General features: G+C 50.8%; 1 protein-coding gene across 1 annotated transcript in view; it reads right to left on the bottom strand.

Annotated features, from left to right (window-relative positions):
* TCERG1L (transcription elongation regulator 1 like) overlaps positions 1-12,009 on the bottom strand; it is an 88,537-nt gene extending 76,528 nt beyond the window's left edge. Inside the window, exons 1-3 of the mRNA XM_086616749.1 lie at positions 11,683-12,009; positions 10,163-10,309; positions 9,135-9,312 (exon numbers count right to left, since the gene is read on the bottom strand). Coding sequence (XP_086472875.1) covers positions 9,135-9,312; positions 10,163-10,309; positions 11,683-12,009 — 652 coding nt within the window. The remainder of the gene's footprint in view (positions 1-9,134; positions 9,313-10,162; positions 10,310-11,682) is intronic.
* Between the last annotated feature and the right edge of the window lie 486 nt (positions 12,010-12,495).

Genomic DNA, 12,495 nt, shown 5'->3' with positions numbered 1-12,495 from the left:
AGAGCTAGGGACTTTCAGCCACACTCAGCGTAGCTGGAGAGAAGCTGTTCTTCTTGGAAACAAACCAGATTTTTCTGTAAGTATTTCCAAAAACTTCTCAAAAGGTTTTTTTTAGAATCATCATTAATCATCTCACATTTACATGAATTTCAAGAGTCGAATGCCTTGAAAATAGTTGTAAAATACTCTCATCAATATACCCTTAAAGGAAAAAAAAATGCTTTTTTTTTTTTCCTAGCAATGGTGGTTTCCCCAAATCTGTTTTTGCCAAGTCATGCTGTATTCTGGGTAGTCAGGTAGTGCTTGTCTGCTGAAATAACAAACCCATTCCAGTGTCCTTCCCCAGCCTTCCAGCTCTGCTCTTCTCAAGGAAAGACATTAGGGGGAAACACCCGGGATGGGCAGCACGTTTTGATGTGAAGCAACTGAAGCGCAGAGAGCAGTGGAAGAAGCAATGAAGAGATTATTCAGATATGATTCACAAACAGTGGGGAACTGTGGTGAAGGCACTGGAACTGGACAGCAAACCCATCACAAAGGATGACATGTGATGGCCAAACACCTACCGGCTAACACCCATGTGGAAAAAGGTCTACGGGCAGAGGTGCAGAAGAGCTGCTTCTGTTGAGCCTTCTCTTCTCTTCTAGCACAAACATCAAAGTTTGTGATTTGTGCCCTGTTTCCTGTTCCTGCCCTTGCTACACCCACGTAACGCTCTCTGCAACCAGGGCACACCACGACTGCCTGACACTAGCAATGGAAACCACGAGATTGTCCTCCTTGAAGAAGAAACACCCAAAAGAACAGAAATAAGACAAAAGCAAAGGCTACTACTGCTTGTGAGACATGAAGACCCACTCTCACCCAAAAAGGGGAATTGAAGACCTTCCCTTTCAGATAAAAAGAAGACATTTCAGATAAAAACAGACAATGCAATGAATTTAAACTGCACTTGATTATTACAGTCTTTCAGCCTTTGTCTTCAGCTTTGCCTATATCTTTACTAAAGGTTTATGAATATCTCTCCCAAAAGACTCACATTAATAAAATAAGAGAGGAAAAGATTTCAAGCAGGTTAAAGACCTCTTGAACTTTTCATCTCTCTTGGAGAAAAAAGCATTAATACACACAACCATAATGTTCCTTGTAACGTTTTTAATGATCCAATGAATCACTAGATTTTGCTCATCGTTTCAGGCCACGACTACCACCACCAGTGCCCAAAGGCCCTGTAAGAGCCCTCCAGCACCAGGAAGCCCTCCTTCAGGTGAGGACAAGGATCTCAACACAGACACCGACCTGGCCACCTCTTCTTTTTCGCTTGGAATAGCCCAAAGACCCAATTTTAACACAAATGGATTCCCACTGCCATGTGCTCATGGGTCTCTACCCAGGTGAATGCACCCCAAAGGTATGGAACCACACAGCACCTGATTTGTCAAACCTCTCCAGCCACCACAACTCCCATTTCAGTGCTGTTTCTCATGCGAATCTGTGGTAGTTTAGGATGGGAAAAGGACACCAGAACTCAACACTGCTAGGAGGAAGGAAAAAAAAAAAAAAAAAAAAAAATCACACCAAGCATTGAGTAGCTTACTAAGGGATCTGAAATGTTTTCCATGTATATTTAAAATAAAAAATATTTTGAAGGGTTTCAATTTAAATGTCTATGCTATGGAAGTCATATTTAATTGAACACCAGTTGAATTTTATATAAGTTAAACACTTTGACCTCAGAGTTTATAAAAGTTAGTAACACTGAAGTCCTCAGCCTCACCCATAGAAGGATCTACACCATTTTCACTTCTTTCTGAAGTGATATGCAAGGCTCCTTATTTTTATTCCTAAACCAAGAGATCCCCAACACCCTGACTGCCTGTATTCCTGGGGTTTTTTGGGTTTCCCTGCTGCCTGCCCTGGCCCGGCACTGCCACACAGCCTCTCTGTTACTGAGTTTGCTGCATCCAAGAGCTGCACAGTCCCAGCTACTATCAAAGAAAAAAAAAAATTTAAGTCCATCATTTGTGATGACAAAGCCACTTCAGAAACGTTCACTGAATCTCAGCTATGCTGCCCAAACCAGCCCCAGCCTGGAGCAGAAGCGATGTGGGATGGCAGGGGATGGCACAGCCCAGCCCAGCGCCAACCCCTCGGGCCACCCCACTGGTGCAGGGCTCCAGCACGGCGCACCCAGCTGTGACCAGCCCGTTCTGACACCGGGCACACACTTGGCACAGAGGAAATGCCTCAATCAGGTGTTGCCACCTGATGGAGATGGGCGGAGAGGAGGGAGCGATAACGGAGAGGGGCCATGGCAGCTCCATCACCCCCGCATCCCCATCCGTACGAGCCCCGGCGGGCAGGGATCACAGCCCAGCCCAGTGGGATGCCATCCCAGCACCGTGGCACCGCTGGCTTAGCCCGAAGGCAACAGCCCTCATAAAATACTTAACGCTGCTTCCAGAGATGTACGCAAAACAACTCCAAAAGAAAGACAAAAAGCATTGCAGTGTGAATTAGTATTATCCCTTATTCCCCTTCCCTTCATCCGTAGAGTCTCCAAACTGAAGGCTTTCCGATGACGGCTCTCTGTTAGACTGTTATCAGAATTAAAGCTGACAACAACTCTCTTTTGCTGGAGAGGGAGCAAAAAGAAGGTAGTTGAGATTGGCTAAAGAGACTGTCATTGTTTGATCCTCCCCCCATTAAAGGGGGGAAAAGCACAACAAAACCAGTGCAGGGATGGTGGCTTCTGCCCTGACCCTCCCACGCCCTCCTGGCCCTCTGCCACGGCCACCAGCCTCCGCGGAGGGAGGTCCTGCTCTCACCACCTTCTCTTGACAACAGTGGTGGTGTCAGAGAAACCATCTCAGCCAGGTAATCTACTGAAACACAAGTTTAAAAAAAAAAAAAAAACAAACACAAAAAAACCTTTTCCTATCGTGTTACTCACCAGCAGATGAGAAGGCTGTTTACCACAAGCCCTGGGGACCAAGCACGAGCTATTCTCCTTGCTTGCTCCGCTCAGCTCTCTGCCATCTAAAAGCCATTACTGGCTGGTGCCCACAGTCGACGGGAGCACAGGCTCCAGCAGAGCGCCGCGTCACTCCAGTTGGGTACTTTCCATACGATAAATGTCTCTCTAAAAAAGATTCACACCAACTACCAATAAAAAGAAGTTTCCTTTTCAGAAACAATGAAACCCTATTTTTTCAGGAGCTGCTCCGGGGGCTCTGGGGTGCCCTCCTGCCCAAAAGCCGGACCGCCGGCCGCTTTGCCAGGCTGGGCAGCTCTGCTGGTGGGACTCTGCCAGGGATGAGTGACTACTGACTTGGCTCCAGTGGAAAAACTCATGTAGACACTTACAAAAGGAGGAGGAAATGGGAAGTGGTGTTTAAACTGAGCACACCCCTACGTAACACGCTGCCGGAGTACCTAGTGCAGGATACTGCCAGGTGACCTGGTTCACCTGAGCTAGTTCGGGCTCACCTGGCCACCACTGGCTGTGTTCGGGACGGTGCTCCGACACAGGACAAAAGTACTACTTTGTCCCTCACCAAGTGCATCCTTGAAACGATGACTTTGAGCTTTGAAGATGGAGACATGGTTTCTTCTCAGCTAATCCCCTCCTGGACACTTCCCACACAATCCAAACTCCACGGCGATGTATAATCACCCCAGCCCATCCTGCGCTGTGCCTTAGGTGCTCTCCCTCCGGGTCCAAAGGCAGCCAGGAATTTCACTCCCGTTCCCTAACCCCACGCAATGCCCACCCCCATGCAATGCTCCCCGCATCAGGGCTTGGCACCAGTCGGCGTTTTCCTGGGAGCTTCCCGTGCCCCTTGGAAGGAACTTTGTCTTTTCACCAAGCACAAGCACTGGGCAGACCTACAGCACGTGCATTCCTGGCACCAGGACTGACACCTGCAGAACACAACGACTGAGAACCTGCTGGACCCACCACCCAAACTGCACATGATCCAAAACATCAGCTGCTGAGCCAGCGGAGCAATAAAATGGAGCAACGGATGGACTTACACGGCGTATTTATCCCAATGCAAAGGAAAACATATTGCTATCCCTGTCTTCTGTAGCCCAGAGGGAGGGAAAAAAGCTTATTGTCTTTTCCATTTGTAAACTCCAGCTATTGCACGAGTCTGCCGGTAAGAGCACCACTAACAGCCACTTTTTTTGCTCATATGCAATAAATAAAAATACCTGGCTCCTTGCAAACAAGAGCAGCTTCTGCAAATCCCTGAAAGGTCTGGATTTCCTTATAATGGGGTCCTGGGATCAGGTAGGACATGATGGAACGGTCAGAACTACAAGCATTTCCCATAAACACATTATACATAGTTTTATTTCTACAATTTAAAAAAAAAAAATCTTAACTGGGCTAAAGTTTGCATTTGGGTAGATGACAGAAAAAGCACCAAAAAAAGGACAAACCATTAACAAAACAAAAACTTGGTAAGGCTGTGATTAAAGCCAAGCATTCCCAGAGACTTAGTAAACTGTTCGTCTCTGCAGTGCCTGAACGCTCCACAAATAAAGAGGGTTTTCATGGCATTTCAGGGATATTCAGCTTCCTGCAGTGCTATTCTTGTTTGACAAACAGGGAGCCCCAGCACATGCACATTAAATAAAAAAAAAAAATCCAGTCTGAGATGCATAAAACCTGACTACTTGCATATACACGTGTGCTTCTAATGTAAAGCTTGTGCTTTCAGTGCTTTGGAACAAGTGTTGTGTGAGGCTCTGGCTGGGTATGATATCCCAGCAGTCTGAAATGTCCGAAATTTAAACTGAAATTATCTCAAAATCTATACCTATACATATATGTGCACATGTATATAAATTCTGACACTTGCTATGGAAAACATTGGCTCAGTTCTGTAAAGCTCAGTGTGATTAAAAGAAGGAAAAGGAAACTAATAGGAAGGATCAGAACTTTAATCTATACACAGGATTGGTGATGCTAAAGCAGTAAGAATATTCATGAACTCTTCATTGTGGTACTTCTGATTTCAACATCAATGGATGAAAGAGCAAAAGGATTGATTTTGAGCAGAGACACTGGAAATGTAGAGGCAGTAACAAAGCTTTGATTTAGCAGAAAATATTTTCTATTGAAAAATCATTTCACAAAAAAAAAAAAAAGAAAGAAAATACAATATCTGATTTAAGAAGACTATTTTCCTTCAAGGACACCAACACTAAAATTCTTCATTCCGGGTTAGAGTGCCCCTGTTACAAATGAAAGAAACACTCTGAGCACTTTGTTGAAGATGAAACCATTAGAAGCCGTCTGCGTCTCCTCCCAGCACCCACGGCCCCCATGGGGCTCCCAGAGGAGACCTCAAGAACACAACGTGACCTCCCAGGCGCGCCGCAGCAGCTGCCGCTGAAGACACCCCCAGCACCAGGGTCAGCCCAACACTCAACATAGAATCACAGAATGGTTTGGGTTGGAAGGGACCTCAAAGACCATCCAGTTCCAACCCCCCTGCCATGGGCAGGGACACCCTCCACTACACCAGGTTGCTCAAAGCCCCATCCAACCTGGACTTGAACACTTCCAGGGATAGGGCAGCCACAGCTTCTCTGGGCAACCTGTGCCAGTGCCTCACCACCCTCAGAGTGATCAGTAAGAAAATGCAATTTCTGTTGAAACGTGCATTCAAAATGAAAAGAATTAAAATCCATTTGAGGACTGTCAAACATTTTAAAATGGAAACAGATGTTCAAACATTAGATCTGCCTTTGCTCCGAGTAGAAGTGCAGCAGGCAGCATCCACGCTCCGTCTACCCAACCGCCCAGCTGAAGCTCCAAACACTATTCCCAAGGTTACACGAGCCCCCACATCGCGGCTGAGCAGCTGCCCACAGCTCCAACCCCTGGAAGCTCCTGAGGGTATTTCTTCCATAAGCCATTCCCAAGGTTTACAGCAGCAATCCCTGTTTCTGTGCGCTGGCAGCACTGGTTGTGGCCAGGACTTGGCGCAGGTGTGGATGGGGTGTCCTTATCACAGGCGGAAGGTCTCCCTACAGCATTCCTGGGTCTGGAGGTAGATGATCTGCTCAAAGCCTGATTCCCTGAAACGAGCTGCGGAGTATTATGGTCTTCAGTAAGGAGCTCAGTAGCAACCATTATATTACTGGTTCTACTGGAGCACTCACATAGTGTTGGGTTTAGCGTGGCACCGGGCTTTCCTGGGGAGCCAGTTACAGGAGACATTGGCTGGCTAACCTCGCATTCCATAGTCACCCTCCAGCAAGCAGAAGGCAAACACGGGTTTCAAGGGCTGTAAGCTGAACGCCACCACCTCAACTTAACAAGATCACTGAATTTTTGACCTCGGTGGGGATGATGTCTCCTTCGCTCCCCTCACCGCCCAGCCGTTGCCGGAGCGGCAGCCCACCGCTGGCTTGGCCCGGCGCTCTCCCACCAGCAGCTCATGGAGGACTTCTGAGGAGCTTCACCTCTTGAAGAGATGACAACACGCTTCATCTGGACCTCCTGCCCCCTCCCTCGCAGCAGGCTGGATGAAAGGTTTGTTCTCCAAGGTTTCCTGGGAAAACCTTCTCGAATATACCAATAGGAACACACCCCTCGCAAGGAACCACTGTCAGCAACGCTCTTGAGAGCCAGGAAGGCCAAACTGCAAGAACATACCTTTGAACATTGAAAACAGCATCAATAATAGCAAAAGCACTGAACACCATGGGCCAGAGGGCTACAGCTTTCATCTAACGGCTGTCACCAACGGGTCCTGCTGGTGGTCCCCCACTTCACGTCCAGCGGCCACTGACCGCACGGGGATGTGCGGAACGCACAGATGCCATATGGGCACGGCCGACTCGGGACCAAACCAGCTCTGACTTCATCCACACGGCACAGAGCACAATGCAGGAGATAAAAATATAAATCCTTTCTCTGCAAAAACATCTAGACGCCGCCTTCCTCACAAAAAAAAAACCACGCAGTATCCAGCAGACATAAACCAAGCTCTCATTCCTAGGTGGGAAAATAAAACGTCACTATTTGCTTTAGCTACACAAAGCGGTAAGTACATAAATTCACACTTTGCAATATGCAGGAGAAGAATAGCCGCTTCCTTTTGGCACAGAAAATAACACCTCCTAGTAGCTGGAGCTGCTAAATGACGTGCATTACCGTTCACCAAACTCCAGCGCCTCGTTCCTTTATCTTTGTAACATCGCTGATGCATCGAGAAAACAATTACATCCTTACTGAGAACTGCGGAGGGCCAACCTGCCCCGAGACAGGCTCTGGAAACCAGCGTGGCCACGGAGCCCGTGGAAACCTTATTAACTTCTCAGCCACTTAACCGAGCAATTTGCTCTCAGGAGTTTTATTACTCTTCACACGCGGTGTAAAGATTACATAGGAAATACTTCCAGCGCCACCACGCCACTTCCCAGAAGCAGCTTCTGATGATGGCTGCAGGGCAGCGACGTGGCCATCCCGCGGCGACGCCACGGCCGCGCGCCTCTCCGTGCACTCCGGAACGTTACCGGGTTAGCGCTGATCGCATCAATCGGAAATAAGATTTCAACAGGGATGGGAAGGTTTAGTAAGATGGACGGGGGTCACCGCGCTCCTCCTGGCACCTCTCCCTCCCAAACAGGAGCTCTGAGGAGGCAGCAGCCAACGCTGAGCACGCTGCTGCAGAAAGACTTGGATCCACCTGAAGATCTCCTGGGAAAACAGGCTTGAGCGTGCATATGTTGTCCAGGGGGAGGAAAATCTTTTCCCTGTGCTACTCACAGACCACAAACGCGGCACCAGGCAGGGAGCGCCCCATCCCACCAGGCACGCTTCCCAACCCCACTGCCAGGCACGCTCCGGCTTTACGTCCAAAATGCCGTATGGGATAAAATACGTTTAAGATATTGAAACATTGAAAAATACATCAACAAATGACAGGCTGTCGCCCCCCAGCACAGAACACCCCCCTCGCCATCCCCCTGTCCTTACAAACATGCCTCGAAGAGCGTGTCCTGCCTGGGAACGCGGCTCGGCTGCTCCCTGCGGCATCCCAGGAGGAATGCGACCCTATAACGGGGTTCGCCCATGGCATCCTCCGTCCCCAGCGCGGCCCCGCAGCACCGCGGCTGAGCGTCGGGCCGTGCTGGTGGGAGAGGGCAGCTCACCGCACCGGACTGCTGAACCATCAAACATGGAACCAATTCGAAGGGGTTCAACGTGTTTCAATAGAGAACGATGTTCGCTGCTAAAGAGTCAGTCTGGCAAACGAACCCAAATATAGGGATGCCCTCCAGCACGCTCCCGCTGAACCCCTGCATTACCCGCAAAACTTCCTGTGTGCCACACAGCTGGAAAATAAGAAGTACTTTATACGGCAGAGACCAAGGCAAGAGGAGCTCTGCTGTCAGCCAAGAAGATATTACCTCTGATCTCAGGAAAGGAGGAACGATGACAGCAAGCCATTAAGAAAATCCTAATAATTAAACCCTAATTTGGGTTTAAGCATCAGTTGCATTTCACCTCTTAGCCTGTTCTACCAGACAGCTGCTATTTCCAATCACTGCTGCAGCAGCAAAACAGAGACTCGGCTTTACTGCCATCTATTTTCTGTTCTTTTCCAGGTATCAGCTTAGCTCTTGTTAACAGCTGTGGCAAACCCGGGTTACACAGATTAATAGAGTCTATTTTGCAAATATGGCTGTGGACAACCAAGTCTTAATGAGATGATGGATCAATCACTCTTCTCTATGATAGCTGTCTGCACACACCACACCAAATCCTTAACGTTAGCAACCCACGGGAGGATTATACACAAACCGTTGGCAATTTCTTGTTTGAAAATAAACCAAGTGTGCTGGGAGTGGCTGACCCCTTCAGTCTGGAAGCAGACAACCAGTTACGGAGTAATCTGTTACGATCTTCTGTAACTACACGTGGTCTTTTCTTTCTTCAAGAGTAATTTAGGGGATGAAACACACTTTGCCATCAGATCAAGCAAGAGATTTTCAGCTGAATGGAACAAACTCCTGAATTTAGAGAACGGCTTATGCATCTTGGGGAAGATGCATTTAAAAAAAAAAAAAGAAAAAAATAACTACTTAATTATTTATGTGCTACTGACCTGGAATCAGCTGCGGTGCCAGCACCACGGTGGGGAGAGGCCTGGAGGCAGCTGGCCTGGCTACAGCCATAGCTACTTGATTTGTCATTAGCAGAGGCTTCTCGTTTCCCCGGAAGAGTCTCGATTCCTCCGGATGTATCCACGCTGAATCCAGAGCAAATGCATTATTCAAGTATATCTGTCCAACATCAATAAATAAAACCACATTAAGGTTTGAGATACAAAACTCAGAAATAAAAGTGAGAATAAAGTATCTTTAACTCAGTATTACGATACAGGTAGTATCTCAATTCAGGGACAAACTTGCAAAACCAAATTGATTTATGCTCCATAAAAGTCGCAGGCTGAGTTTAGCTGACCATTTAAAAATTAACTGGCTTTTAACACAACTAATCAGCTGATGCAGCATCCTAAAAACGAAAAAATAGCTGAAGACAACTGTGTCCCCATCACAGTTACTCTGATTAAGCCCATCTGCAACCCAGAGGCTTCAGTCGTCTTCTAAACAGGAGAGAGGGGGGTGAAGGAGGGAGGTGGGATAAAGTCAAAGCCTCATTCTAATTATTCAGGCAGGTGAGTGCACAGATGTAGGTAACTGTGGGTGGGACGAGGGCGCAGGACCATGAGTGACAGACACCCTGACACCGGGGATGCGGCAGCATGGCGGTGACACCACCGCGGCACCCCTTTTGAGGGAAAAACAGTGGAAGTGCCGGGAAGAAAGGGAAAATGGAGAACTCCCACAATCACATCCTGTAGTAAAACTAAAGCGTTTTACTCCATGTAACACGGATAAATATTAAAGATGTTTTAGTCCTTTTATAACTTCAGAAAAGGGAAGGTGTGTAACTGAAGCAGCCTCCCCCCGAACCACCCCTCACAACATTCCTCCTCCGCGGGGTTTTGCCTCAAAATCCACCAAGCCCTCACACACCTTGGCAATTTCCAAAACCCAGAACTTTTTTCAGCTCAGGTACTTTATATACTTTAGCCTTAAAAATACTTCAGCACGCCAAGATCAGACTTACTTTGCAGTTCGGCAGCCTTTTATCGATCCAGTTTTTCCCAGCATGAGGAGGAACCGTAGATGCGTACACGGGCGGAAAAACAGGAACAAACTCCACGCTCGAAGAAGGTGAAAATCCTATGACTGGAGAATGAGCTCCAAATATCCACTTAGGGGAGAAAAAAAAAAACAAAAGCAGAAAGAAAAGTTAACTAAAGGGTTGTAGCCCCATTAAACGGATGCTTTTAATGATTTCCTAATTACATCAAAGACAAGTACAGAAAATTTCAAATGTGTCTCTTCAGCCCAGCAACCATTTGTGGGTTTTTAGGCATTATTCGGGGTGACACATGGCATTGCCATTATAAGCTGCTCCAGGAAGCCCCGGATCAGCAGCTGGCAGCGAAGCAACACTCGGCTAACGGCTGCGAGGTGCCAGGGCAGCTGGGTTTGTCTCTGCCCACGCAGAATCCCACATACGAAACAAAAACATCACTAGAAAGTGGTTTTCAAATTCATCTCGAGGCAAACGGGAACCAAAGGAAATGTCAGAAACGGGTTTTCTCTTGACTTTGATTCGTTTGGCAAACGGGTTCCCACAGTAAAACCACCTCTGCGGTTTATCTGAGCAGTCTCAGGCTGGGGGATAACTGCTGTTCCAGTTTCATCAGACCCACCACTACCTATTTTCCCCCTCCCGCTCACTCTGCTCCCAAACCACAAGAGACGCTCGTGCTCAAAAAGGCTGGAAATTTTCACACGAAATCGAGTGGATACTACAGCGCTCAAATCCCCGTTTTATTTTTACTTCTATCTAGTAAAAACCAGAAAGGCAAGGCAGAGCTATGAGCACAGCCTCCGATATCTCCACTGTCGCAGGACAAACACTCCGGCCGAAACGCTTTACTATTCCAAGCGGCCTCACGACAGCAATAAATAATGGAAATATTCACCGGGGAAAGCACTGACGAGGCAGATTGGCTCAACTGACCTGACTCAAAACTTTAGTCTTTATGAATATTCAAAGAAACAAAACACTTGGCGTCACATACGACCGAATTTCCTCCTTTTTGGTCTCTTTTGGCAAAAAACGTATCCTGCAACCGGCGTTTACCGGGTGATGGAGACGAGCCTTGCTAGAAAGAACCGGCAGACCCTCTCCCAGCCCTCTGCTTCCCTGGGAAAGCTCCAAGCCCGGTAGAAGCCCCGCGCTCCGCCGGCGGCCGCCCGCCCCGACAGCGGGGAGCCGAGCGGGGCCGCGCACCGGCGCCCACGGCGCAGCGCTCCGCGCGGGGGCGGCGGGCGGAGCCCACGGTACCACCCGCGGCCCCGTGGGAACCCGTCCCGCCGCCGCCCACCCCCCCTCACCCCCACGCACCCCGAGCGCGCCCGCTCCCACCGGCCGTTATCTGCCGGTGCCGCGGCGGCCGGAGGCTCCGTCCCCGCGGCTGGCGACGGGCTCCGGTCGGCGGCGACGCCAAACTTCTGCCCCCGCGGCGGGCCCCGCCGAGCCGCCCCCCGCCCGGCCCGAGCCGCCCGTACCTGCCCGTGGAGGAGCGCGGCGGGGCGCTGGTCGGCGGCGGCGAGCAGCGGCAGGAGCGGCTCGCAGGGGACGCGCCAGCCCGGGGCGGCCCGCAGCAGCGCGGCGGGGGCGGGGGGCGCGGGCGGCGGCGCCGGGAGCAGCAGCGGCGGCGGCGGCGGGGGAGGAGGAGGAGGAGGAGGAGGGGGCGCCCCGGCGGCGCCGCCGACCCTGACGAGCCCCGCGGCGGCCGGGAGCACCCAGGCCCAGGGGGGCGCCGGGGGCTCGGCGGCGGGGGGGGGCGGCCAGAGCAGGGGCGGCGGCCGCGGGGCTGCGGGAGCCGGCAGCATCCTGCATGGCACGGGGCGCGGCGGAGCCCGGCCGGGCCGCCCCACGCTCCGCACCGGCACCGCCGCCGCCGCCGAGTGAAACTCCAGTTGGCGGCGGGGGCCGCGGGCTGGCTCCGCCCGGCGCGGGGAGGGACGGGGGGGAGCGCGGGGCGGGGGCCGCGCTGGGGCCGCCCCGGTTGGGGAGGGGGCAGCCGGTAACCGGCCGCGCCACCCTCCGGGGTCACCGCCCCCCCCCGCTCCCGTGCTGCTTTTGCCGTGGCACTCGTTGGGAGGGAGAGGAAAAAAAGGCTTTTCAGCGCCGTATGGCGTTAAGGTTTTTCACCAGCGCCCGGCATCTCAGGGCTGCCTTCGGGTGAATTAGGGCTCCCCGGTGGGGGGGCGGGGAGAGGCGCCGGAGGAGCCGGGCGGCACCGCGGGGCGACGGCGGGGCCGGGCATGTTGCCTCTGCCCACCCCCCCGCTGAACCCGGGGGCTCGGAACGGAGGA

Source organism: Tauraco erythrolophus, chromosome 9 (assembly GCF_009769465.1).
Source record: "Tauraco erythrolophus isolate bTauEry1 chromosome 9, bTauEry1.pri, whole genome shotgun sequence".
Lineage (NCBI taxonomy): Eukaryota > Metazoa > Chordata > Aves > Musophagiformes > Musophagidae > Tauraco > Tauraco erythrolophus.
The sequence above is the reverse complement of the archived record's forward strand: the minus strand, read 5'-3'. Positions and strand labels throughout refer to the sequence as shown.